At 45.6% G+C, this 27,413-nt stretch overlaps 1 protein-coding gene across 5 annotated transcripts in view; it reads right to left on the reverse strand.

Annotated features, from left to right (window-relative positions):
* Nucleotides 1–27,413, reverse strand: part of FYN (FYN proto-oncogene, Src family tyrosine kinase) — a 185,461-nt gene that overhangs the window by 8,424 nt on the left and 149,624 nt on the right. For 3 of the 5 annotated variants that reach the window (XM_030556142.1, XM_030556140.1, XM_030556141.1), the window contains 5 exons: nucleotides 27,230–27,394; nucleotides 23,136–23,315; nucleotides 21,045–21,121; nucleotides 20,789–20,942; nucleotides 3,120–3,251 (listed from right to left, as the gene is read on the reverse strand). In XM_030556142.1, coding sequence (XP_030412002.1) covers nucleotides 3,120–3,251; nucleotides 20,789–20,942; nucleotides 21,045–21,121; nucleotides 23,136–23,315; nucleotides 27,230–27,394 — 708 coding nt within the window. Of the gene's footprint in view, nucleotides 1–3,119; nucleotides 3,252–20,788; nucleotides 20,943–21,044; nucleotides 21,122–23,135; nucleotides 23,316–26,627; nucleotides 26,784–27,229; nucleotides 27,395–27,413 lie in introns of all 5 variants that reach the window. The other 2 variants (XM_030556143.1, XM_030556144.1) reach the window with 2 other exon arrangements.

Consider the following 27,413-nt stretch of genomic DNA (forward strand, 5'->3'; position numbering starts at 1 on the left):
CCAGTGTAAGAGTGAAGGATCAGGCTAATTTATTCTCACATGCTCAAGCTAATATTTATTTAGCCACACTCCAAGGGGGACAACCACTGGAAAGGCCAAGAAAGAGGCAGCACCACACTTTGAAACCCTCAAGAGGGAAGAAAATGATCTGTTTTTAAAAATGGTTTATGTTATCATTTCCTATGTATTTTTTTTTCCTAAAGCAGAAATAATTCTCCTGGGATTAGCCAATATTTTCAAGAACCACTTTGAACATTCTGAGCTAACAGCCAAATGACTGACTCTTCCTCACAATGAACAGTATCTTATGACGCAAACAGTCCTACTGAAATCCATGGAAGAGTGCCTGTGGATATGTAATTAGTACTATTTGCCGTAAGACGTGGTTGCACAATTGGGCCCTCAGCCTTTGTAAACAGAGCTTTGCTATTTTCCAAAGGCCATGCTCGGATGGAATTCTGTACAGGATTTGATGGCACTGTGGCAGATACTTCTCCAAGTCGAGCATGTACCTATGCTGCCATTCCATGCATGAACATACTAACAGCAATTTTAACACCAGAAAGCAGGACAGGCAAGGCAGATGTGCTTGTTCAGTGTAGTTGGAATGTGTGGCTGCGCTGCCTGATAAGCAACATTTAGACAATAATCCTGCTGTACAACAGCCAAAGAATTGTAGTCTCCTAGTTCTCAACTGTGGTAAAGAGAAGATTAAGATCCAAGGGGAATCTGGGTAAAGCAAAAACGTAAAACTAAAAATAAGTTGATATTCATTTTGGCTTTGGTTCTCTGACACCCCATGCAGTTTTTATTTCCCTCTCATGTACTAATAGCGAATAATATTGTTGAAGTTGCTTACTTCAAGTCCCCGTCTTCTAAAGGGTTAAAGAGAGCTCCAGTAAATGAACTGAACATTGCAGCCCATCTGTTAAGAAATCACGCTACTGCTGGCAGGGATTTCTAGGGCTGGGCTGTAAGGTTTAATTGTGAGCCTTGACATCCCTTGAATCTCTGCCTCCTTTTCATCCCAGTGTCTGAGGCTCACAGCTTCGCCTCCTTCACACCCAAAACGGAGCACCGAGGTGCTTGATTTGCAGACTGAGGGAGAGAGAATGCCATACTTCTCATTCATATCCACAATATTTCCCCATCCTCTGTCTGTCTTCCTTTTTCTGCTCTATGTTGTGCCTTCCGCCTTTTACTCAAACAAAACAAGATTATAAAATAATCCCTTAGCCCCAGGTATTCAATGGCAAGGTATCTCTGCAGGCAGACTTGTAAGTGCACACCTGGCAAACAATCCACAGACATATCATCTCTTGTAGCGCATTTCAAGTGAGGGTGTTTTCTTTTTTCCAGTCCTCAAGACTACAAGCAGCAGTGTCCGTAGACTGTATCCTTCACTCTCTTCAAAAGCTACTGTTTGATATACGGCTCTGACTGCTTTGATAATTACAGAAATTGACTCTGCAGCATCACACAGATTGGTCTAACATCCTTTCAGTTATAACCTACTAGCAGTCTGTTATATCATACAAAACCCATGCAGTGATAAGCTTTACCAGTGCTTAACTATTTGGATAAGTCTTAAGGAAAAATACAAAGGGTCTAGACATTCTAGTTTTCTCATTTCACAGACTGTATTCACAATGTTAAGGAAAGAAGGGATTTATTCTCCATGAAGTGCACTGTTGTCACCATTCCCTTCCCCCTGACATGAACACCTCTGTCCTTTAGAAGAGGAATGGGCAAACTATGGCCTGCGGGCTGAATCTGGCCCATCAGGGCTTTGGATCCAGCCAGCAGGATTGCCACCTCCGTGACACTGCGGGCCCCACGCCATTCCCGGAAACAGACGGCACCACGTCCCTAGGGAAGGAGGTAAGGTAAGAGGGCTCCATGCACTGCCCTTGCCTGCAGGCACCACCCCTGGAGCTTCCTTTGGCCAGGAACAGGGGACCGTGGCCAATGGGAGTTTTGGGGGAGGTACTCGAAGGCAAGGGCAGCGCGCGGAGCCCTCTGCCCCCAGAGGGGCCGCAGAGACGTGATGCTGGCCGCTTCTGGGAGCGGAGCTGCGCGCTGCTGCCCCCCCGGAGCCACTCTAGGTAAGCAACAGTGGGCCGGAGCCTGCACCTCGAACCGCTCCTGCATCCTGCATCCTGCCCTGAGCCCCCTCCCACATCCTGTACCTCAACCCCCTGCCCTGAGCCCCCTCCCACACTCCGCACCCCTCCTGCACCCCAAACCCGTCCTGAGCCCCCCATACTCCCCTCACCCCTCCTGTGCCCCAACTCCATGCCTTGAACTCCTTCCTGAACACTGCACCCTCCCCCCCCACAGCCCTGCACTCCCTTCCGCACCCCAACTCCCAGCCACAGCCCTATGCTCATGGCCCTGTATGCAATTTCCCCACCCAGATGTGGCCCTTGGGCCAAAAAGTTTGCCCACTCCTGCTGTAGAAGCTGTCCCTTCTGAAAACATGCACAAGCACGTCCATTCATCTCTAATGTAAGTATCACTCCATGGCAGGGTTTCAGAAAGAAAGTAACAGGCCCTCACTTTCCCCTCCCTAGAGAATTTAACCCATTTGTGAACCTGCACTGGATTGGTACCTACATGTCACATGAATAATTTCTTTCACTTCCATCGGTTTTTATACTTAGGATTGAGATTTAGAAGTATTTTAAAAGAGATTTGGCAATGTCAGGTATCAAAGCTGGTACAACTAGACTGATATATAAATGGATAAATCCATTCTGTATCTTATCTACTGGTGTTAAAAAAAATTGAATGCAAATGCTACTGTGACTTATTTGGGCTAAAATACAGTATTTTACATTGTCTACTATTTTGCTGAAAAAAATGATTAATTTAATTGATATTAATAAAAATAAATCAGAATGAAGGTAGGTTAGATTTACTGTCTGGACATCACCCTTATAATGGTGAATACATTTGGGCCCCAAATTAGGAAAGTATTTAGGCATATGCACAACTTCAATCATGTGAGTATAATCCCATCTGAATTCAATGGAACTACTCTTGTGTAAAGTTATGAATGTACTTAAGAACCTTCCTCAACGGAGACCTAGATTAGTATTGTCGACGGCTTTTATTACCTGGGTATGGCACTCTCCCTTTTGTTACAAGCTCTGTGAGTAATATTCCAAACGACCATACGTCTGATTTTATTGTGAACCTTCCATACAATGCTGCTTCTGGCGCAGTCCATTTAATGGGGAACTTTGCACCTAACGAAAGAAACAAATGAGTTATGATCAAGAAGTGGGCAGTACAGAAGTAACAAATGACGGTTTCATTCTGTGGGTGCTGTAACAGTCAAAGTACTGCATACAGATATTAGCAAACAACTCAGTGGAATATGGTCAAGGCTGTAATGTGTGATTCACAGGAAGTAGGGTGGGTAGAATTGTGAAGGGAAGGCTTAAGAGGGCCTTGTGGGATCACAGAATCATAGAAGATTAGGGTCTGAAGAGACCTCAGGAGGTCATCTAGTACAACCCCCTGCTCAAAGCAGGACCAACCCCAACTAAATCATCCCAACCAGGGCTTTGTCAAACTGTGCCTTAAAAACCTCTAAGGATGGAGATTCCACCACCTCCCTAGGTAATCCATTCCAGTGCTTCACCACCTTCCTAGTGAAATAGTGTTTCCTAATATCCAACCTAGATCTCCCCCACTGCAACTTGAGACCATTAATCCTTGTTCTATCATCTGCCACCACTGAGAACAGCCGAGCTCAGTTCTCTTTGGAAACCCCCTTCAGGTAGTTGAAGGCTGCTATCAAATCTCCCCCCTCACTCTTCTCTTCTGCAGACTAAATAAGCCAAGCTCCCTCAGCCTCTCCTTGTAAGTCATGTGGCCAAGCCCCTTAATCATTTTTGCTGCCCTCCGATGGACTCTAATTTTTCCACATCCTTTCTGTAGTGGGGGGCCCAAAACTGGATGCAATACTCCAGATGTGGCCTCACCAGTCCCGAATAGAAGGGAATAATCACTTCCCTTGGTCTGCTGGCAATGCTCCTACTAATGCAACCCAATATGCCGTTAGTCTTCTTGACAACAAGGGCACACTGCTGACTCATATCCAGCTTCTCATCCACTTAATCTGCAGGTCCTTTTCTGCAGAACTGCTGCTTAGCCAGTCGGTCCCCAGCCTACAGCAGTGCATGGAATTCTTCCATCCTAAGCGCAGGACTCTGCACTTGTCCTTGTTAAACCTCATCAGATTTCTTTTGGCCCAATCCTCTAATTTGTTTAGGTCACTCTGGACCCCATCCCTCCCCTCCAGCGTATATACCTCTCCCCCCAGCTTAGTGTCATCTGCGAACTTGCTGAGGTGCAATCCATCCCATCATCCGGATCATTAATAAAGATGTTCAACAAAACCGGCCCCAGGACCGACCCCTGGGGCACTCTGCTTGATACCGGCTGCCAACTAGATATTGAGCCATTGATCACTACCCGTTGAGCCCGATAATCTAGCCAGCTTTCTATCCACTTTATATTCCATTCATCCAATCCATACCTCTTCAACTTGTTGGCAAGAATACTGTGGGAAACCGTATCAAAAGCTTTGCTAAAGTCAAGGTATATCACATCCACAGCTTTCCCTATATCCACAGAGCCAGTTATCTCATCATAGAAGGCAATCAGGTGGGTCAGGCATGATATGCCCTTGGTGAATCCATGTTGACTGTTCCTGATCACCTTCCTCTCCTCCAAGTGCTTCAAAATGATTTCCTTGAGGACCTGCTCCATGATTTTTCCAGGGACTGAGGTGAGGCTCTCTCTCTCTCTCACTCTCTCAAAGTCCCTGTTAGCATGTTTCTCTCAGAGAAACATTGTCAAAAATTTAAATTTTTACAAAAAAGAAATTTTAAAAACCAATAGAAACTTGTGTGCATGTTTTCAATTAAAAATTTCCCTGCAGCATTCGCAACCCAAACATTGCTACGCCATGCTCCTGCATGACAACAGAAGTGAAATTTATTAGAAAAACACCTTTCTAGCTTCACTGTCCAAAGGGAGCAAAATATAAACAAACAGTAAACCATACATTAAAAAAAATGTAATATGTTACTACATGCCAGGATTTAAAAAAAAAAAAAATACTGCAAATGAATTTTTTTTGGATGTCATGTCAGGGCAGAATTTTGACCTGTGATTTCTCTCTCGACAGTGTCCTTTTACATTCCCTGAACTGAAAAGTCTGTAGTGATGTGCAGTTCTAATGTGTTCATCCATCATCATAGCATGTAGGAGCCAATGGTGGCAGCAAGGTTGATTTCTCCCTTTATTAGTGAGTAAAATAATGTGTCTTTAAACATGGATATATTTGCTTTTCCAATCATTAAAACATTTTTCTACAAAAATGGTGAAGTGTTCTTTTAAAAAAATCTTACAGTAATAATTAAGTGGCATTTACCTTCTTCTGATTCCTAGTGGCAAACATCCTCAAATTGTGAAACATATTGAATTAGTGAGAATTGTTAGTGTTTGCTCATAGAAGTCGTTTAGCTTTAAAAAGATTAATGAAAATCACAACTTTGACAAATGACTTCTAGGTAGTTAATTTACTGCACTGTTTACAGTAATTTGCTAATACTGTTTTGTTATCTCATGCAGTGATCAGTGCCTTGAATTTTCTCCTGTTCTAACCAATATGACTTGAGCTCAGAATACAAAGTAGACAAAGTAAATCTTGAGTTCCCCTTAATTGGTAAAATGCCAGACATTATTTAAATATATTGTAGGAATAATCTTAAACTCAAGACCTGAATTATTTACAAATTAATACATACTGCTGAAGCAAATGGAACACAGGTTGAGTTGCTTAGGTAAGTCTTGCCAAACTTAAAGACACAGGCCAACATTTTCAAATATGGGTGCACTGCATTAGTGTAGAGGGCCATGATGCAGTGTATGACAATGCCTAGCCTGCAATCACAGTGAGGGTGTGAAGTGTTTGCTGTACATCACCTTTGTAAGAAGCTGTAAGTGGATAATGTGTTTTTATAGGTGGCTAAGGGGTTGCAACACCAAAATGGTGCAGTGTAGACAAGCCTTCTGAGAGCAAGAGGGTGGTTGATCAGCAGTGCTGGTCAAGGCCTGGCCTCCCTTTTACAGTGAAAAGCACACTTAACTGCGACTGCTAAATGCATTCCTCCCAATGCCTGCCTATGCCTCACATGGGTACAATGCCTCAAGTCACTACAGTTCAGATGCCATCCCGGCACAGCTTTGGATCTACAAACTGTAACGGAGCCCACAGATTGCAATACATTATTTAAAGTCACAGGCAGGGCTAAGACAGTACATTAAACTAGCCACATTCATGCTGTGAACAAACAACGTCAGATAAAATATACATTACTGACAAATGTGCTAAGAAGTCTCATGGGCTAAATCCTCATCTGGCATAATTTGGTTTATTTCCACTGGTTTGAATGGAACTATGCAGATTTATATCGGGGGGGGGGGTCTGACTCAGTGGTTTCTGCTGGAACTGTAAGCACTGTGTTTATTAAAAGCTAACAGATCTGTAACGTGACTGACAAACCAATCACTATCTAAATATATTAGGTCAGCACAGCCTGTCCTTACCCAGAAGTCAGGTCTGAATTGATTGCTTTTATCCCCACTTATCAGTTTCTGAATTAATTCTGTGTGAGAGCAGTAATTCTTGTCTGGCTGTGCTGCTTACATCATGGCCTTCAGACAAACAGCTAGCTCACTGGAGTCAGTGCAAGGAAATAAAGTCCATCACACACATGGATTCTTAGGCCAGTGACCCTACTAAAAAAGGATATTAATAACAGTCACAGGCCTGCAGAGCCATCCCTAGCCATTCGGATGCCCCACGCCTCCCTCCCCCAAGGTCTGGGAGGCAGGAGCTGTGGGGGGCCACTTTTGGGGGCCCCACAGGCCCAGAGTGGCCCAGAGGATCAGTAGGGGGCTGGGAGCAGCCTGCTCTGCTTCCCTTGCCCCAGCCTCTGCTTCCTGCCAGAGCGGTCCTTTCCCCAACCCGAGCGACATGGCTGGAGCCGGGGCAAGGGAAGTGGAGCAGGCTGGGGCCGGGTTGCTCCACTTCCTGCCACTGCCAGTGAGTGCAGGGTCACTGGGGGAAGAGGTGGAATGGGGGCAAGCTGGGGGCAGAGTAGGGGGGAAGGGTAAGAGGCAGGGTAGAGGGAGTTGTCTCTCCCCCCCCCCCACCGGACGGCCCTGCACCTTGCGGGGGGCGGGAGGGGGTGCAGCTGAGGGATAGGGCTGGTAGCCAGGGCTGGTGCTGCCGTGTATGCAGCATGCGGATGCCTAGGGCACCATGAAATTTGGTGCAATTTGGTGCCCCAAATTTCCTGGTGCCCTACGCAGCTGCGTAAGCCGGGTATGCCTAAGGATGGCTCTGCAGGCCTGTTACTGAACTCCCTGGATATCTGGGCAGGATGAGGGAGAACAGGGCATATCCAAACTAGACTTCGTCAGGATCAGAAGGACAGTAAGCCCAATTTAATTCTCCTTTTCCCCAAGCTGCTTTTCATGACAGGAGTATGGGGAGGAGCTGAGTGGAACTCCCAGAATGTATTTTCTCATGCTAAGGAAATCCCTCAAGGCTTTGTTTTGTATTTTTAAATTTAAAACCATAAGAAAAAAAACAAACAAAAAAATCTGACAACTGAAACTGTGTTCCCACTGTCCCAAACCTGCTGCTGTATCACTGCACCCTATGCTGAAATAAACTTGTTATTACATGTCACCAACAACAAGCACTGGGCTTGGCAGAGGACACTACCTTTCTTGAGAAAACAAGACTCTGAGTGTGTGTGTGTGTGTGTGTGTATATAAAAAGCTAAAACGATAAATCATGGAAACTATTAGGTCAACTATTAGAGAATTTAGTTCAATGTTAAGTAGCACTTGAGGCTGGAAAGGGAAAGCCACAGAGATAAAAAATGCTGAAGCAAGCACGTAACAGGAAACAAGTCAGTTTTAGTAGATGACTTTGACTGACAAATATTGTGTGGGAGGACCTGAGCCAAAAATGTACTATTAAATCTTGTTTGCTGAGACAAAAGACGGTTACTCACCTTTGTAACTGTTGTTCTTCGAGATGTGTTGCTCATATCCATTCCAGTTAGGTGTACGCGCCGCGCGTGCACATTCGTCGGAAAACTTTTACCCTAGCAACTCAGTGGGCCGGCAGGTCGCCCCCTAGAGTGGCGCCACCATGGCGCTCCATATATACTCCTGCCGGCCCACCCGCTCCTCAGTTCCTTCTTGCCGGCTACTCCGACAGTGGGGAAGGAGGGCGGGTGCGGAATGGATATGAGCAACACATCTCGAAGAACAACAGTTACAAAGGTGAGTAACCGTCTTTTCTTCTTCGAGTGATTGCTCATATCCATTCCAGTTAGGTGAATCCCAAGCCTTACAAAGGCGGTGGGGTCGGAGTGAAATGTGGCAGAATAAAACTGCCGAGCCAGAGGCTACAGCCTCTCTTGACTGCTGAACCAGGGCATACTGCGAAGCAAAGGTAAGGACCGAGGACCAATGGAGCTTCGCGACAGGTCTCGTGGGTAGAAACACGAGCCAGCAAGGCGGCAGATGAAGCCTGAGCCCTGGTAGAATGCACGGTGATGTGGCTTGGGGAACTATGAGCCAAATCATAACAAGTGGGGATGTCCGCCATCACCCAAGATGAGATCCTCTGAGAGGAAAACAAGCAAGCCCTCCCTTTGGCCCGCTACCGGGGCAGAGCTGGGGCGCCGTAGGCAATGATTCTGTCAGCACAATATAATGCGAGCACTCCACAGATGTTCAAGGAGTGCAACGGTTATGCCCATTGCGTTGAGCTGTGGGTAACATGAAAGGCCAAAACACTTTAGGGAGGAAAGCCGGGTGCGGTTATAACTGCACCTTGTCTTTGTGGAACCTTCGTAAGAGCTCTGATCTCAGAGACCCGTCTGGCCAAGACTAGGTTGAGGTCCCAGGGCGGGGCTGGGCGGCGCACCCGAGGGTGCAAGCGCTCCAAGCCCTTGAGGGACCTCGAACCCATAGAGCGTGGGACACTGAACGTCCATCTTAGCCTGCTGGAAGGTAGGGATGGCTGCTGAGAGTATCCTCAGCGATGATACCGCCAGATCCTGCCGCTGAAGGCCAGAGGCAGGCCAAATAGAGGGGATTGAGACCTCAGCAGGAGCAAGATCGAGCGTACTGCAGCTGTAAAGGAAATGCTTCCACCTGGCTCGGTACGTTGACCAGGTGGAAGGCTGCCTGTCACCCCGACTCAGGTACGCAGGAGCCACCGTGAGGCGAAGAGGCTGCAGGTCCGAGTGGCGAAGCCTGTCATTGCCCTGAGTGATGAGGTCTGGGCTGACAGGCCGAGCAACGTGGTATGTCAGTGCTGCCTGGACCACTCTGGAGTGATCATGATGATGCACGCTCTGCCCCTGCGGAGTTTGAGCAGGACGTAACGAACCAGTGGGAACAGTGGGAAGGCATAATGCAGTTGGCCGTTCCACGGCATCAGGAATGCGTCCAAGATCGATTCCGAGGAGAGACCTTGGAAGGAGCAGAACACCTGGCATTTCCTGCTCTCGCGATGAGCGAACAGGTCTGTGTGAGGAACCATCTCCACTTCCGGAAAGCGGGACGCCTCACATGGGGCAGAGTGATCACTCGTAAGACAGGAAAAACCTGCTGAGTCAAAGAGTTAAGACGTTCCGAACGCCTGGGAGAAAGGACGTCGCCAGCTCCATCGAGTGGGCCATGCAAAAGACCCGGAAATGGATGGCCTCCTGACAAAAAAGGGGGAAGGACTATGTCCCCCCTGAATACTTATGAAGCACCTGGCCATTGAGTTGGCTGTAAACACCGAGATACAACGGCCTCGCAGCTGCTGCTGGAACCCCTGGCATGCCAGGCGGACTACTCTCATTTTTGGGGCATTAATGAGGAATGCCAGCTCCCTAGAAGACCGAAGGCCTTAAGCTCGGAGGTGACCATGAGCACTCGAGCAGAGAGATGATGCGTCCGCCGTCAGGGGCAGTGAGGGCTGGGGCGGATGAAACCGCATCCCTGTCCACACCAAGGAGGGAGTTAGCCACCACTCTAGGGAGCCTAAGGCGTTCGAGGGAACGGTGACTACCATGACCACTGGCTCCCTGTCCAAGCGGTACGCCGAGGTGGGCCGGACTTGGAGAGGACGGAGGCGGAGCTTGGCGTGTTTGGTTACAAACTTGCAGGCAACCATGGACCCAGGAGACTGAGACAAGAACGAGCTGAGGTCGTTGGGAAAGCCTTCAGACCTCAGATGATTGTTGCCATCGCCTAAAACCGCAGTTGTGATAAGCAGGCTCCGGCTAGGTAGGAGACCAAGATCGCCCCTAGGAAGCCCAACCTCTGCGTGGGAACCAGAGTGGATTGCTCTATAGTAATCATCAGGCCTTGAGCTGTGAATAAGACCGTGACGATGCCCACGGGCTGAGTGGTTTGTGTCTCAGAGTCTCCTCGGATAAGCGAATCGTCCCAATACGGAAAAACGCATATCCGACATAGCTACGGTAGGCGGCGACTATGGCCGTAAACCGGGAGTATTCACCGCTGGCTATAAAGCGGAGGCATCTCCCGTGCAGAGGGAAGATGGCATTGCGAAAGTACGCGTCCTTCCTATCCAGGGCGGCATAGTAGCCCCCAGGAGGCAAGGATGGAATAATGGTTCCCAGGGATACCATGCAGAACTTCAACCTTATCCCAAACCGGTTGAGTCCATGCAGGACCAGGGAGGTCTGAGACCTGTGTTCGAGTGGGGGACTAGGGCATAACGGGAGTAAAACCCCTAGCCCCTTTCGTCCGCTGAAGGGGGACAGGGCTGGAGCAATTTAAAGGTGGTACCTATGCTCCATCGTGCGCAGGACCCAGCGATCTGAAAGTAACTGGGGCCATGCCAGGAGAAAGCGGGATCAGGATCCCGTCCTGCGACTGGTACACCGCCCTCCGGCGAACCTTGGAAGGTCCGTCTTTTGTCCCAATGGTAATTGCGAGGGACCTTGACTTTGGCTTTTTAGGGGGCCTGACTTTTGTCTGCGACCACCTTGGCCTTGCCGTTCTCCAGAGTTCTGCCTCTGGCTAGGCACAGAGTATGGCGGCTGGGGCCATAAAGGCCTGCGTTTGGTCGCTGGCGTATACATGCTGAGACGCATTAGGACCCTAATGTCCAGCAGGCTTCGCAGTCTGGGGCTGTCTGCCGCGAAGATGCCTTTACCAACAAAGGGTAAATTCTTTCCCCCGTCCTCCAAGACGGCAGCGAACTCCAGGTGGGAGGTTCGAGGGAGAAACTCCTCCACCCAGGTGCTATAATTATCGCAGCTAAGCAAGGCTTGTTGCTTTGCTACCCAGAGGTGCAGGGCCCCTGCAGAGTACACCTTGCATTCGCCAAGGCTCTTTCTGCTTCGGGGCTGGCGCCCGCTGGCCATCATATCAGGATCGTGGTCCTGAGCATAAAATCTGCGCATATGGGATGACACGGATGCGTGTCCGGACGGCCATGGAGGTACGAAAGAAGGCACGGGCCGAGTCTCTGACTCACTCGGACCTTGCCCAACTCGGCACCGGGGACCGGCATCGGGAGGCGTATCGGTACCTGGAACGAGATCCAGACCCGCAACCAGAACGGTGTCGGGAGGTCGACCGAGATCTCGAGGCTCGGAGAAGAGCTACAGGAGTCAAGGTACCTGCCCCGGTGCCAGATGTCGGAACGGTGCCGATAGCGGGTCGGCGAACGGGATACCGACCGGTGCAGCGAGTGTGACCAGTACCGAGGAAAACAGCACCGGGACTGCCAGTGGTGTCCGGCGTGCCGACAGGACTTGGAGTGTCTGCGGGACCGTGATCATGAACGGTGCCGCTCTGCTGTACTGACAGGGGACAGTCCCTTGAAGAGACTGTATTACCCGTACCGGCGGTGCCCGGGTCAGGCAGCACTGACTCTGTCATGGCACTGAGAGCCCTCGCCGTTGGTAACATCTCCGGCGTGCAGGGAACAGCAGGCTCAACCACAGAGCGTACTGGGGAGCTGTCAGGCACCGGATTCGACGGCCCTCGTGGGGCCGGGATCCACGGTACCGAGGTCATCAGAGCTTCGGTAGGTGCCGGTGCCGGGCGAACCGAGCTAGATAAGCTGTCTGGCTGCGGTGCCGTCAGCACTGAAGCAGCGGGAGTAATACGCTCAACCACGGCGCGTGCCGGGGAGCCGTCGGGCACCGGATTCGATAGCCCTTGTGGGACTGGAATCGACGGTGCCGATGTTGTCGGTGCCTCAGAGGCTTCGGTTGGCATGGAAGCAGCCGGAGCAGGAGCTCAACCACGGCGCGTGCCGGGGAGCCGTCAGGCACCGGATTCTACGGCCCTTGCGGGACCGGGATCGACGGTGCCGACGTCATCGGTGCCGCAGCAGGTGTCGGTGCCGGGCGATCCGACTTAGACCAGCCCTCTGGCCGCGGTGCCGTTGGCACGGAAGCAGCCGGAGCATTAGCTCGACCACGGCGCGTGCCGGGGAGCCGTCAGGCACCGGATTCTACGGCCCTTGTGGGACCGGGATCGACGGTGCCAACGCCATCGGTGCCGCAGCAGGTGTCGGTGCCGGGTGATCCGACGTAGACGAGGCCTCTGGCTGCGGTGCCGCTGGCACGGAGCAGCAGGAGCAATACGCTCAACCACGGCGCGTGCCGGGGAGCCGTCAGGCACTGGATTCTACGGCCCTTGTGGGACCGGGATCGACGGTGCCGACGACATCGGTGCCGCAGCAGGTGTCGGTGCCGGGCGATCCGACGTAGACGAGCCCTCTGGCTGCGGTGCCGCTGGCACGGAAGCAGCAGGAGCAATACGCTCAACCACGGCGCGTGCCGGGGAGCCGTCAGGCACCGGATTCTACGGCCCTTGTGGGACCGGGATCAACGGTGACGACGTCATCGGTGCCGTAGCAGGTGTCGGCGCTGGGCGATTCGACTTAGACGAGCTCTCTGGCTGCGGTGCCGCTGGCACGGAAGCAGCAGGAGCAATACGCTCAACCACGGCGCGTGCCGGGGAGCCGTCAGGCACCGGATTCTACGGCCCTCGTGGGACCGGGATCGACGGTGCCGGCGTCGTCGGTGCCGGGCGAGCCATCTTAGACGAGCTGTCTAGCTGTGGTGCAGCTGGCACAGAAGCAGCAGGAGCAGTAAGCTCTACCACGGCGCGAGCCGGGGAGCTGCCAGGCACCGGATTCCATGGTCCTGGGGGACTGGAATCGACGGAGCCGAAGTCATCGGTGCCTCTGCAGGTGACGGTGCCGGATAACGCAACTTAGGCGAGCTCTCTGGCTGCGATGCAGGTGGCACGGAAGCAGCGGGAGCAGGGGGCTCAACCACGGCGCGTGCCGGGGAGCCGCCAGGCAGCAGCAGGAATCGTAGACTCTCTCGACCTCGGAAGAAGGGAGCGGTGCCGAGTCGACATCGGTGCCGGCGACGGTCGGTGCCGAAAGGCCTTGGTGGTACCGGCGGGGTCCGGTGCCGAGGAGGCGCTTCTGCCCGCCGCTTGAACATCGCTCGGCGCCCAAGGTGGAGGGGTAAGTGAAAGTCCCGCACCTTTTGTTCTCGGCTTAAAAGTCTTGCAAATGGGGCACTTATCTGTCAAGTGTGATTCCCTGAGGCACTTCAAACAGGAGTCATGTAGATCTCTCTTCGGCCGCGACTTCTGGCAAGCCGGGCCCCTTTTAAAACCCGGTGAGCCATGCATGGCTCCGGCACTGGGCTCATGGAAGGGGCTACTTCCTGAACCCCGCTAACTAAACTAACCATGTTAGCAAAGAAAACACGTATAACCATACAAATATATATATAAAAGTGTTATAACTGCATAATTATATACGAGAAAACGAGTAGCTAGGGAAGTGGAGGTCAGCTAAGCCGCGCTCCACTGTTCCAACGACCGACACGGGCGGTAAGAAGGAACTGAGGAGCGGGTGGGCCGGCAGGAGTATATATGGAGCGCCATGGTGGCGCCACTCTAGGGGGCGACCTGCCGGCCCACTGAGTTGCTAGGGTAAAAGTTTTCCGACGAATGTGCACGCGCGGCGCGTACACCTAACTGGAATGGATATGAGCAATCACTCGAAGAAGAATATAAAATTATGAGCCTGGTAAAATATTAAAAACGAGAACAAGGTCCTTACCCTATCTCACCTGGGGAAATGGGTCATGGGAGAACTCCAAGTTCTTAACAGAGTTCTAACTGTCTCCCCTACTCTGAACCCCACAGCCTCCTGAACTGGTCACTCTCCTGTAAGTTGAGGACAATTGGATGGGGCTTCCTTTGAAACCCATCAGTGTTTTTTTTCTCAAATACTCAGGGTTTGCTGTTGAGAAAAACGAATCATTACTCCTTTACTTCCATGCTACTTCTGGCCCTGGACATGAGAGATGAAGAACAGGAATCAAATCTTGGATGTTCTGTACTGTGGTACAGTCAATTGCAAATACGGTAGTCTGGTTAGCTGGAGAACCAGGTGCCAGTTCTCTACAAAGGACTGACAGAGCACAAAGAAAACTCCCATTTCAAGAAAAATCAGACCAGATACATTTGTGTCTCAATACTCTGGTGTATCTGAGAGTTCACAAACAGACATACGCAAGCTACAAAAATAGCTCTAGGTGGTCTGGAAGGCATCAGAAAAATCCTTATTGTTTCATCAGTGTTGGAGTAGCATTACCACAAGTGCTGCCAATATATGCAATAGACACATGGACTGGAAAATAAATCCCATTTTACAGAGGACATTTTAAATTTGTTTCAGCTGCTCTTGTTTATAATAGGAACCACTCCTTCCCAGCAGCTTTCCCAAGCAGTCATGCCATGTGCCTGGCTAAGGCTCTACATCACTCATCTGGTTCAAAGTTCAATGGGAACAATGCCCTATGGGAAGTCTTGGGTAGGAAGTGATGCAAGGACTCTGACTCACTGGTCTGCAGGAGAGAAGGAGGCAGTAGGGAGACAATTAACTCTGAAGCTTGCCTTACAAGGCTGACACAAGCAGTGCCATTTAAGACCACTATGCAGAAAAATTAGACTGTGACCCAGAGGAAAGTGATACAATGGCAACTAGCAAAGAGGAGGCAATAGCCTTTCAAATGAATTCCATTTTAATATATAATTTCTTTCCTTTGATTATTCACTTACGTACTAGAAAAGGCAAGTTTTTTTTTTTGACAACAAAGCAAGACAAGAGAAGCCAAATGTTCACTAGAAGCCATATATTCAATGGCAGTACATAGTTGCTAGTCACACTCTTTAAATCACACCGGCTGTGACCATCTGTTTCTTTCCTGATGATTGCTGAGAAATGGTGGATGCATGGACCTAACCGCTTTCTATTTACCTTTCATAAATCATGAGCAGTCAGGCCTCTCTGCTTAAATCAAAAATAAAAATAAACTTTTTGGTCAACAAATTGTTACCACCAGCTGAGAAAGATTAATCTGGACCAAGAATCCCATATGCTAAACCACTGGGGCTTAGATCGTCCCCATCTGTTTCCTTTCAAAATATTTACATGGATATAAAAGTAACAATTTTTGGGGACAGGGCAAAGAAATAATCCTCCCTCGCAAAAAAAAACCCAAACAAAATTGGCTCCCAGAGAAAAGTGGAGAGGAGAGTGTGACCTAAGCTACTTTATTTTAAACTTTAATCTTCAGATTTCACGTGGCCCAGCACTTCCTTTCTCCAAAAGGAAGTGACAATCTGACCCCCCCTCTTTTCCACTCCTGTGTGTCAAAATCACCAGAGGCAGTAGCCGTCTAGATAAACAGAGCAGTTCCCAGATGCATGTCCTTAAGAGGATTAGACTGATAGGTCATGGGAAACATGCAAAGGCAGCATAACTTCTTTGTGCTACTATGGCCCCCACTATATTAGTGCTCAAAACTGAGTTAAGAAACCATGATTAAATTAAATTTAAATCAGATTCCAGGCAAAAGTGTTAGGTTATGAAGGGATTTTTAACCTGTTTCTAAGTCCCTAGGTTCATACTGGTTACTCAAATTGTACTAGAAACCAGGGTAATTGGAACTGAGTGAACCTGAGTTTATACCAGGTATGGCCAAATGGCGGCTCGCGAGCAGCATGAGGCTCTTTGACAGGTCAACTGCGGCTCTCAGAGCCTGGAGTTTCACCCTGTGGGGGCGAGGGATTTGAACTGGTGCTTGCAGCTTCACCTCCACTGGGGGATGGGGTGGGGGTGGTGTGAAGGTTCAGGGTTTCACCCTGCAGCGGGGTGAGCCAGAGCTCTCGGCTTCAGCTCCGTGGGGGCGGGGCGCTGATGCTCAGGGTTTCAGCCCTGCAGGTGGCGCCCAGGCTCTGGCTTCAGCTGCACATGCTCATTATAACAGGAAACTGCATTACTGTGCAGACCTCCAGTGCTGTGATCTCTCTGCATGCTGCACACTACAGGCTGTGTTTACTGTTCGTAAGTTGCATTTGAATAGTTTTAGATTTAAGTGTTAACCCTACGTTAATTTTGTGGATAACAATGGCATCTTCAAACTGTAAGAAATGCAGGTATGAAGAAGAAAACCAAAGTTTTCAGCCAGAATGGCAAGATTTTGCATTCACTAATATACGTTGGCAAACCCTTGTGCCTTATCTGCAATGCATCGCGCTCTCTCTACAAATCAAGCAACTTGAAATGTTACTATGAAATGACTCACAAAAATTTTCACCTAAGTACCCTCCTGGATCAGAATTAAGGAAAAACAAGCTAACCATATTAAAATTACACCTCAACAGTCAATAGACACTACTTTCTGCATTCAGTAAGGAAGCTGACACAACGACTGAAACAAGTTTCGTTATAGCATGGAATATCGCTCTTGAGAAACATCTGTATTGTGATGGAGAATTTGTTAAGAAAAATATTGCAGAAGTGGTTGCAATTTTAGATCCAAGGAATACAAAACCTTAACAACTAATACAGCAAATTCCAATTTCACGCAACACTACGGAGGGGTGGATCTCCCAGATCAGTGCAGATGTTGCAAGCTATATGCAAAACGATGTAAAGAATTCTCTAGCATTCAGCCTAGTTGTCGATGAATCCACAGATATTCAAGATAAATCAAACTAGTGATATTTGTTTGCTATGTTTCACCAGATGTAATTGTGAAAGAAGAAATGTTGGACTTAGTGGCACTAAAAGAAACAACCCGCGATGTTGACAAAAAGAATGCACTTGACAAAGCATTGACAAATGCTGATGTACCACTGGATAAACTGACCAGTGTTGCAACAGATGGAGCACCTGCAATGGTGGGGAAAAAAAATAGGCCTTATTGGACTCCTGAAAACTGATCCCAAACTTCTGGAGTTTCTCCCTGTTCATTGCATCATCCATCATGAACATCTCACCGGCAGACACTTCAAGTACGAAAATGCTATGAAAATAGTCTTAGAAACTCAATTTCATCTGCTCAAATGGGAAGACTCATCAACAGTTCAAAAATTTCATTGAAGGGCTGGATCTTGAAGACAAACCTAACAACGTCTCTTTCTACTGTATTGTGAGGTATCAACCAGCAATGTCTTAAATAGATTTGTGGAACTGTTGGAACAGTGCTTCTCTTGAAGAAAAGGAAAAGCCCTATCCACAACTGAAAGATGAGCAATGGATGCAGGATGATGTTTTTCACTGATATTATGGACCATCTGCAAACTCTCAACTTGGCACTCCAAAGGAAGGATAAGATTATTTCTGACCTTACTCAGACAGTCTTCAGCTTCCAGAATAAGTGAAAGCTTCTGCAAAGAGACATAGCGTCAAGAGGCTTCAACCACTTTCCCCATCTCAAGAGTAGGTTAAACACATTCCCTGAAATCATAGAAGATCACAAACTTGAGGAATATAGAGGTAAATTAGAAGGACTGCTTGATGATTTTCAGGCCAGGTTTGAAGACTTGCAGAAGCTGAGATCCTGCTTCGCCTTTCTTATAAACCCATTTACAGTTGATGTGATCAATGATGGCTGTCCGATTCCCAAAACCATGATTACAGAAACATCTACTGTAGAAAAGGAATTACCGGAACTCCAGGAAGACCAGGCTCTAAAGACGATGCATGAATCACAGTCCACAATTGAGTTCTGGAAGCAAGTTCCAGGAACTAAGTATCCTCAACTCAAGAATACTAGTGTGTGACTCATTTCAATTTTTCTCACAAGATACTGCCATGAATCGCTGTACTCTGTGATGAAGTTCATAAAAATCGAAAAATTGTGCAGTCCTTACAAATCAACATCTGACTGAGCGTCTCCGTACCATGTTGACAACATATCAACCAGATTTCCAAAGACTTAGGACCAGGATGCAGACCCACAAAGCCTCTAGCTCTAGCAGTAATTAGCCATGATACAGTAAGTAGGATGTTAATATTTTTCAAAATGCATGTGTAAAGGTTGTGTGCATCTTGTGGCTCTGGAACTTGTGAAGATTATCGTATACGGCTAAGAGGGTCAGTAAGTTTGGCCACCCGTTATATACAATTGCCAAGCTCAGCCAGAATTTATATTAGAGCAGGCTATAGAAGCATTAGCAAAACTAGGAAACCCTTTATACAAGATCTATCTAGAAACCTTCACAGTGCTACCTGGAGTGATCCTGGGACAGTGCAGTTCATGCATCTTCTCTTGCTCAGGGCTCTGCTTTAAGGTATGATCTATACATAGCCCTAAATGACTTAAGTATGGCACAGGAGAGGAAGCTGCGGCATAGAAAGGGTAGGCAACTTGCACACAATCACACAATAAATTTGTGCTGGACACACAGAACTCAGGTCTCCTGACTCTCACGCATGTATCCTAACCACAAGACCATTCTCTCTCCCCAACTTAAAACACTCGCCTGTCTTCACCAGTCCAAACAATCTGTACTCTCTTTGAGTCCAAACTTTTCCCATCCTAACTTTAATCACTTTTTATTATCTATAAAAAATGAAGATTATCCACAATGTAAATAAAACGAGGGCACGTGGGGCTTCCAGGGATTTCTAATATATTAAAAGAGCTAAGCTCTTCTAGGAGATATAACCCAGAAAGGAAACAGGACATTCAAGGATTTCCTATGAATTCTAAGCTCAGAAAATGTTGTCTACTAAAACAAATAGTTAGTCATGTCAAAATATACACCAGGGGCTTTCCAAAGAGGAAAAAAAAGTGGTCGTGAAACAAAAAGGAGATGGTACTTTTCTCTACCGTGCATTTTTTCCCCAAGCTATTTTATGGGCTGGATCCTACTGCCTTTACTCAAGCACACCTCTCACACTTCACATATAGGATAGGCTGGAGGGAGTGGACCGTGTATACTGGACTGCGCACTTACAGCTCAAATCAGCAACTTTCTGCATCGGTACTTTTCACAGTTTCTTTAAGAGCTCAGACAGAAAAAAAGAGGCTCTCCCTGTAAGCTGATCTCTCATACCACTCTCAAATAAGTGGAAAGACACAGTAAGCAACTGTTAGCACTAGTGTGAGTGTAGGCTGGTTAGGGTGCCACATTTCTGCAAACAAGTGCAGCTGACAACAGCTGAAAGAAATTTATAGGGATCTCCATGGCATGATGGCTTTTGCTCTCACTGAAATATGCAGCACTCTGTGAACTCTTTGGCTAATTTGGTGAACATTTCAGAGCCAGAAAGCAAAAGAAAACTCTTTGCTAAAACAGAAACAGATTCCATACTAGAACAGGGACATTTGGTTAAGATAAAAGCTCTTAATGGGTTATGAAGTTTTTAAACCTCCCTACTTTTTGATGACATATAATATGGTTTAACAAAAGGCCCAAGGGTTAATGGAGTTCAAATATCTGGAGTGGTAGTTATTGATATATACTGGGCAAATACTGCCATTGGACAGACCAAAACTTGCAAACTTGAACACACTCTGAAAAATTAGGAATGACTAGTAAAGGATTACTGAGTACAAAGTGTGTGTGTGTGTCATGGCTCAGCATGAACATAGGATTTTTAAAAAGGTGCCTTTAAAGGAAATGCAACAAGGGTTGCTATAAGAACTTATCATCTCAAAGGGTATTGTATATCAGTGGTTGCTCATGTCCAGCAATCTGTGTGGCAGTGGAGAATGGTTTTCATATTAAAAAAAATCCTAAAAGTTCCCAAAGAAAATATTGTTCTCAGACACACAGCTGTATTAAAGAATGAGTACATGATGAAAGTAACTTACTCCAAAATAGACTAAAATGAAAAGTCCAGCACAGCAATATTTACCATGGTTAGCGCACACAGGAAGAAAAAACTTATTTCATTAGAATATGTATATGAACATATGCCTCAGCTTACACACATATATGTTGCTTAGTGCTGTAGATTTTTTGTTGTTGTTGTTCTTCAGCTTTCCTTCTGAAGATGGGGGGGAGTGAGGAAGGGAGGAGTTCTCTGTCTGACAAGGCACATGGATGATGTTGTTTTCAGTTGAGGGCTGACCAGAATTAGCTAGAGAAGTCACAGTAAAGCAATTATTCATTCCTCCTCTCCTGGGCTTTATGTACTACCTCAGCAAAGCTCCCAGCCCTCTATCAGGATTAGGAATTAAAACACAGGTTAATATTTTTTTTTTTATAGAAGGTCAAATCCTGAACTTGAAGCAACCTCTTGGTATTTTAGCATGTTTTTTTCTTCATCTGTTTCAAAAACCATATTCAAGGTTACATTTGCTACTGCTCCCACCTTGTCTCGCTGTGTATTCATTGTCTTCAATCAATCTTGCTAATCCAAAGTCAGCAATCTTGCATATTAGGCCATTTCCCACCAGGATATTTGCAGATCGTAGGTCTCTGTGTATATAATTCATTCGCTCAATGTACGCCATCCCTCCGGCAACCTGTTAGAAGCACAGCTCTCAATAGGCGTGATTTAAAAATGAAGTCCTACACAGTTGCGGTACAAAACACATGCAGCTAATTGCTTATAAATTGAGACATACCTGTGCTGCCATGTCCACTAAATTTGGTAACTTTAAGGCTCTTCCTTCTCCATCTTTTAAGAAGTCTAGCAAACTCCCTGCAAATGCAAAAGTTAACACTGAAGAGTCACTTTAAGAAAACAAGGTTATTAATGAGGGAGGGAGGGATTCAGTTTAGTACACAGTATTTAATAGCAATATTTTTGGTTGAAATGACACCATGTCAAGTTTCCAGAATTAAGGGAATATTTCAAAAACAGGGCAACTCCCACTTACAGATGCATATTAATTACAAATCAATTCTTGATAAGATGCTACTGCTAATTCACTACATTCTCCTATATATTTGTGGAAGATTATGTAACTAGATCAAAAAAAGGAAAAAAAACCCAACCCAGTTGTCATGGGTAGCGGGTATCAAAGGTTGGAGTAGGCTGAGCCTCCCCAAACAGCTCTGCGTGGCCCCGCCCATGCTCTACTCCCAGACTGCCTCCTGCTTCTCGCAGTGCTCTGCTGTGGCTCTTCCCCCATGGCCCGGGCCCTGGGGAAAGACTCTGGGTGGCTGAGTTGGTGCTCGCACCGCCTGCTTGACACTCCAGGGCTGGAGGCACTTGGACGCGCGCGCGTGTGTGTGAGTGCGTGCGTGCGAGCGCGCTGGCGGCTGGAGATGAGGTGGGATGGTGGACTCAAGTGGGGGAATCTCTGTATGTATCCAGTGATTAGGGGCTGAATACCCCAGGGGGACACTTTGAAAGGATCCTGGGCAGGGGCACATTTATTTCAACTGGCAGGGCCGGTACAGCCCAGAGGAAACTGCTTGTGTAGCTAACAGGCTGGTTGTGTTAGGAAGCTGACATCCAGCTGGCACAGGCAAGACTCCCTTGCACTGGCGGGATGTGGCAACAAGGTGACTCTCAGCCCTGGGTTCCCCAAGAAGCATACCAGGGAGTTCCCCTTTGCTTTCAGCAGAGTAGGGAGAACCATGCCTCCCCTGCTCCCTCACTTTAACCCTGAATAGGGATGGGAAACCATCTTTGTTTAAAAGCATTTAAGTAAAAAAATTGATTTAATAAATATAGGGAGAGGACAGAAGATTAGGAGTTTCCCCTGGTTAAATCTTCAACCAAAGCCCTGAACCGAAGGTCCAAAATGGTACAGTCAAAACTGATGGAAAGTCTGAGCCAAAACAGGCTTCATCTTTCAGAAACATTTCTAGAACAGAGAGAGTTTTCAAGAAAAGCACGCGCTTGGCATTGAGCCTTTAATCATAATATGCAAGTTAGAAAATGCTTGGATGCCTCTGAGGAAAGAGAGGGAGGGACACCTGCCAGGAAAATAAAAATCAACTCCAAATAGATTAAAAGAAACCACTAAAAACTGTAAAAAGTATCCTCCATTGTACAATGAAATTCCCTTTAGAACTTGTTCCTTTATTTGGTTCATTTACTTTTCCAAAACAAACGCATCTTTTGGTCTTCCCCTCAGCACTGGTGCAACATTTGACTGACAAGCTACCTAAAAGTTTTCCTTAGTTCATTTTACTAGATTGTTACCAAAGTTAAGTAGTTAAAAGTACATGTACATACAATTTACATACAAAGTACATGTACATACAATGATATATGGTGCAGCCTGAAAATTAAGCTGTCTTCTGAGGGCAGTGTGTTTCTACAAGGCTCAGCACTGCCACAGGATAAAAAACAAAACAAAACCTCAGACTGACAACATGAACAACGACAAGAGATTCAATATGAACACTCTAGTGCCAGGTAGAGTTAGGGTTTCCTGAAGCAATATACAATATAGTTCAACGGTAGAACTTTTGAAACTCCTGTTATCAAGGAGGAAAAGATGCCATTTTAACTAGAACACTTATGCTGTACCTGCCTGTTTAATTTTTTTTTCAAACTGTGTGTGACTTATACAGAAACCATATGAACAGTTGCAAATTCTTGGGGCCCAATTCAGACCTGGGGTAATAATCTGTGCCTACTTATGCCCAGGACTGAATTTGGAGCAACATTCTTTACACTGTGCATGCACACCCACGGTGCTTGAACATACAAAAATACTTGTTACGGATAAGGACCAAGGTCAGAAGCACTATTTCACCTTTATTCATGTACTCAGTGACAATATAGATCGGCTCTTCAGACACCACAGCATAAAGCTGGACTAGCTTGTCATGCTTTAGCTTCTTCATGATTTGAGCTTCCTCTAGGAAGGATTCTGGGGACATTGTGCCAGGCTTCAGAGTCTTTATTGCCACTTTAGTATTTCCGTTCCATGTACCTACAACCAATCCATAGATATTTTGTTAAGTTAAACATCCTTCTGTCTGGAAAAGAAAACTAACACCTAATTTAAGTGCAGAGTAATTTACAAGGACACCAATATTATTTTTATTTTTAAAACTGCTTTACTCTTTTTTGCTCTTTGTTGTTTACATTTCTTCCCATCAATTTAGGCCTCTCTCATTATGGCAAAGTATTATTTTTCATTACCAATACAGGGACTGATCTCTCCATCCTTACTCAGGCTCTGACATCAGTGTAAGTTTTGCCTGAGTAAGGAATTCAGGATTGAGCTCCTGATGTTGAAATTAACACATTTTTCTGCTCATATATGATAGCATCAGTGATGTCAGTACAGCTTTAGGAATAGGGCTGGCTAGTTCATTACTGCTACATACACTGTCAGAAATAGATACTGACAGAAACTGATCTGTTACACAGAATCCTTGTAATTACAGGAGTCAGCAAGGAAGGAAATAAAGGCAAATGCTTAATTTTTTTTAAAACTCAGAAATTAGTGTGCAGGCTCTCCAGACTCATTCTGCACTTAACACTGACTGTGAAACTGGCACCATGAGGTTCCATGATCATTGTATCTCAATAATTTAACATAAAATTTGATCCCTTTATAGAGTTGTTTTTGTGCCTTACTGAACACCACCAAATGACTTAGGCAGACAATAATACTGGGTGAAATTCACTCTGTGTATGTGGGCAGCAAAGGACTTACATGCCATTTAAGTTCCACTTAAGCCCTCAAAATAGGGCATAAGTAGGACTGATGTGATGCTGGTACTTTGTGGGTAAAATTCACCCCTAACAATCAGTAAGTAGCAGTGATCAGTCCAAGTGAGTAGTATGAACAACACAAAGGCGAAAATGTTTGCACATAGTGTTTGCACAATTATGACTAAATTAGTAAAAATCAAAGCCTGCTTATGTTCAATTTGAAAAAAAAAGTGTGTGTGGGAAGACTGCTGAGTTTTTTAAATAAATTGTTCTGACTACTTGAGCAAACTCTTCTTATTAGTAATCCTGGCTTAGCAGAGTAGCACATCTCAGTTACACCTTAGCTGCACTTGTAATGCACCCCAGATAAGGTAGTGAAATGCAAGCTGGAAAGAACACTTCTTGACTTTTAGATTTCAGGGAGAATGTTGCAGAGTTGGCAGAAAACTTTACCATCTGTAAAACGGAGTGCATTTTATATGGAGTCATTGAGAAACAGACAGAACCACACAGTGCCATTTACAGAGTCACTTCGTAGAATAACAGCACATTTTAAAACCCCATGAACATGTACACTAAGGCTGGAACCCTGGCTCCAGGAAAGTCAATGAAAGTTTTGCCATTGATATCAGTGAAGCCAGGATTTTATTCCAACTTCATGCAAAATTAATTGCATGTTATCTATTTACTCTTGACTTATTAAACTACCCTAAGACTCATCCTATCAACCTTTAGGATGTGCATGGTGTGAGTCCATTGTAAAAACACTATCTTCTGTAAATTTCTCCATTTAAAAAAAATCAAAATAAAAAGGTTGTTTAAAAATCCCTAAAACCTTACTAAAATTTTCATTGAAATAGTTCACAATTTTTTTTTTAAACTATGATTTGGTATTTTTATCTGCTATTGAGATCACCACTAGCAGTAACTTCCATTACTGGAGATCTGCTTATGTATAGTATTTTGTCTATAGCTGGCTGGCTACTATTAAAATACATTATTAATAGCAAAACCTGAGTCATTTGTTTTAGTATTTAACCAGCTCTAATTTTATGCTGCTTCAGGGTCTATCATAGATTATTACCGCATATTACTTCCTTGTTATTATAGACATATTTTTTCTTAATTGTGCTTGCATTTCTTTCTGTCTGCTAGCTCCACTGTTCAAAACTATGATTGCAGTATATTTAAGTACTAGTATTTGGGACACTTTTTATTATATTTGCTGCTGGGGTGACCAGACAGCAAATGTGAAAAATCAGGACACGGTATGGGGGGTAATAGGAGCCTATACAAGAAAGACCCAAAAATTGTGACTGTCCCTATAAAATCAGGACATCTGGTCACCCTATTTGCTGCTGAAGTTAATTCTAACTATTTAAATCTATGACATACAGAGCCATTCACTGAGAAGTAGCACAAGCTTGCAGGAAAGTTTCCCCTTACAAATTTTCTTATTTATTTTCAGTCATATACTGATGTAAGTTTCTATAGACATTCATGTAAAATACAGATGGTTTCCTTTGTATCATATGTTGTTAGTAATTTTGTTACTCAATGCATTTAAGCAAAGGATCAGATTCACTGGTCCACTCTGGCTGTTTTGCACCATTCCCACAATGCAAAGCAGCTGCGAAGTCCCAGTTTAACCAACTAGTTGAGCTGGATTTACAGCTGCTTTGCGTCACTGCAGCAGCACAAAACAGCTAGCCCACACTGGTCGTACTGGCCCATGATTCTTAGATAATATCACTGTTAATGATAATGTCGTCTTAACATACTGGACATCTTTCTTTATTGATTTTGATAGGGTTGTGTAGAGTATAATTTAGTGCAAAAACTAACTCGTTACTTATAAAATAGCTGCAGTGCTGTATTTTGGTGCTGCTAAGATTTAAAAGTGTACAAATATTTTTTTAAATTATTATTTTATAATCAATAAAAATTGAAGACCAGGTAGAAGGGATTAACTGGGCAAGTGGCAGGAGCATGGCCACTGAATTTACAACTTGCAAAAATCCCTTGGTTTCAAAACAGCTGTGCAGGTCATGACTTTGTCCTCCCAATCCCCAAATTTCTTTACTCAGGGGTTATGAACTACAAACTAAACTAGCGAAGTCAATGACTGGGAAAGCTATCCTGGCAAAGTCAGCTATCCTCGTATTCACTCTTATTTTTAAAACAGGGAAAGTGGCTGTTTTAGGGCCTGATCCTGTAAACACTTTCCCTATGTGAGGAACTTTACACGTGTGTGTTTTCAGGGTAAGCGGCTTAATTAACAGTTGTGCTTTACACATTCAGTATTACTTCTATTTCATTATCTTATTTAGTCATATGAGTAAATTTAAAGCAATTAATAAAATTTAAAGTAATAAATCCCTCATACCAGTGAATGTGAAGGGAAAAAAGTGAACACAATGTTTGCCATAGGGTGATCATAACAATCAGTCTGATCACATCAACAGACATAGGGTAATACTTCAAACGATTGTTTTGCTTAAAAATCTCTATTCAAAAGGTTTATTTCTTTTAAGATGGCCTTAAAAGATCTATCCAAAACAAAACATATTCTCTGCCTTACCACGCCACACTTCAGCGAAACACCCCTGACCAAGCTTCTGTTCCAGAAATAATGAATCACGTGCAACTTCCCATGCATCTTTAGCCAATCCGACGGTTTGTGGAGTATGATTCGAAGCAATCACAGTTAAGTTAAAACACAAACCATCAGCTTTCTCTATAGGAAAGGAAATTAATAAAAATACTTATAATCCAAAATTATGCATGCATTGAGAAAGATGGAAGGTGATTTGTCCTTCAGTGCCATGTTCAGTTTTTGCAAACACTCATATTTGAAACCGAAGGTAGGGAGTTTATGCCAGCTTGCTAAAGGACCATTTTTATAATTAAGATTAGAACGCGAGCTTTGATGTATTATTAAGGCTAGAGTAATTTGTCAAAACTGAAACCCTGCAAAGGAACATATGATATCAGTTTTCTTTTGCCATAAATTACTTCAGATGTTTGAAACTAAAAATGTTCAAAGTCAAAGACATGTCTAAGACATTTTTCCAAATGAAAAATTTTTGTTTTGGTTTGGCCACTTAAAGTTTTGACTTCCACCTTCCACCTTGTAATTCCCAAACAGGAAGATTATTTTAGAATAATAGTTTCACTCCGTACCCATCCATACTTCCCCAAACTGCCCATTTCCCAGTCTCTTGATCAACTGTAGGGATTCTCGTGGAATTTCCCAGACATCTTTGGTTTTGACAGATAGATCAGTAAGCCTTGGCATTCCTTTATGACAGGGGACTACTAAGCGGCAGCAAAGACCCGCAGCTCTCTCTGATGGAGCAGAAATGCA

This window comes from Gopherus evgoodei, chromosome 3 (assembly GCF_007399415.2).
Source record: "Gopherus evgoodei ecotype Sinaloan lineage chromosome 3, rGopEvg1_v1.p, whole genome shotgun sequence".
In the NCBI taxonomy this organism is placed as follows: Eukaryota; Metazoa; Chordata; order Testudines; family Testudinidae; genus Gopherus; species Gopherus evgoodei.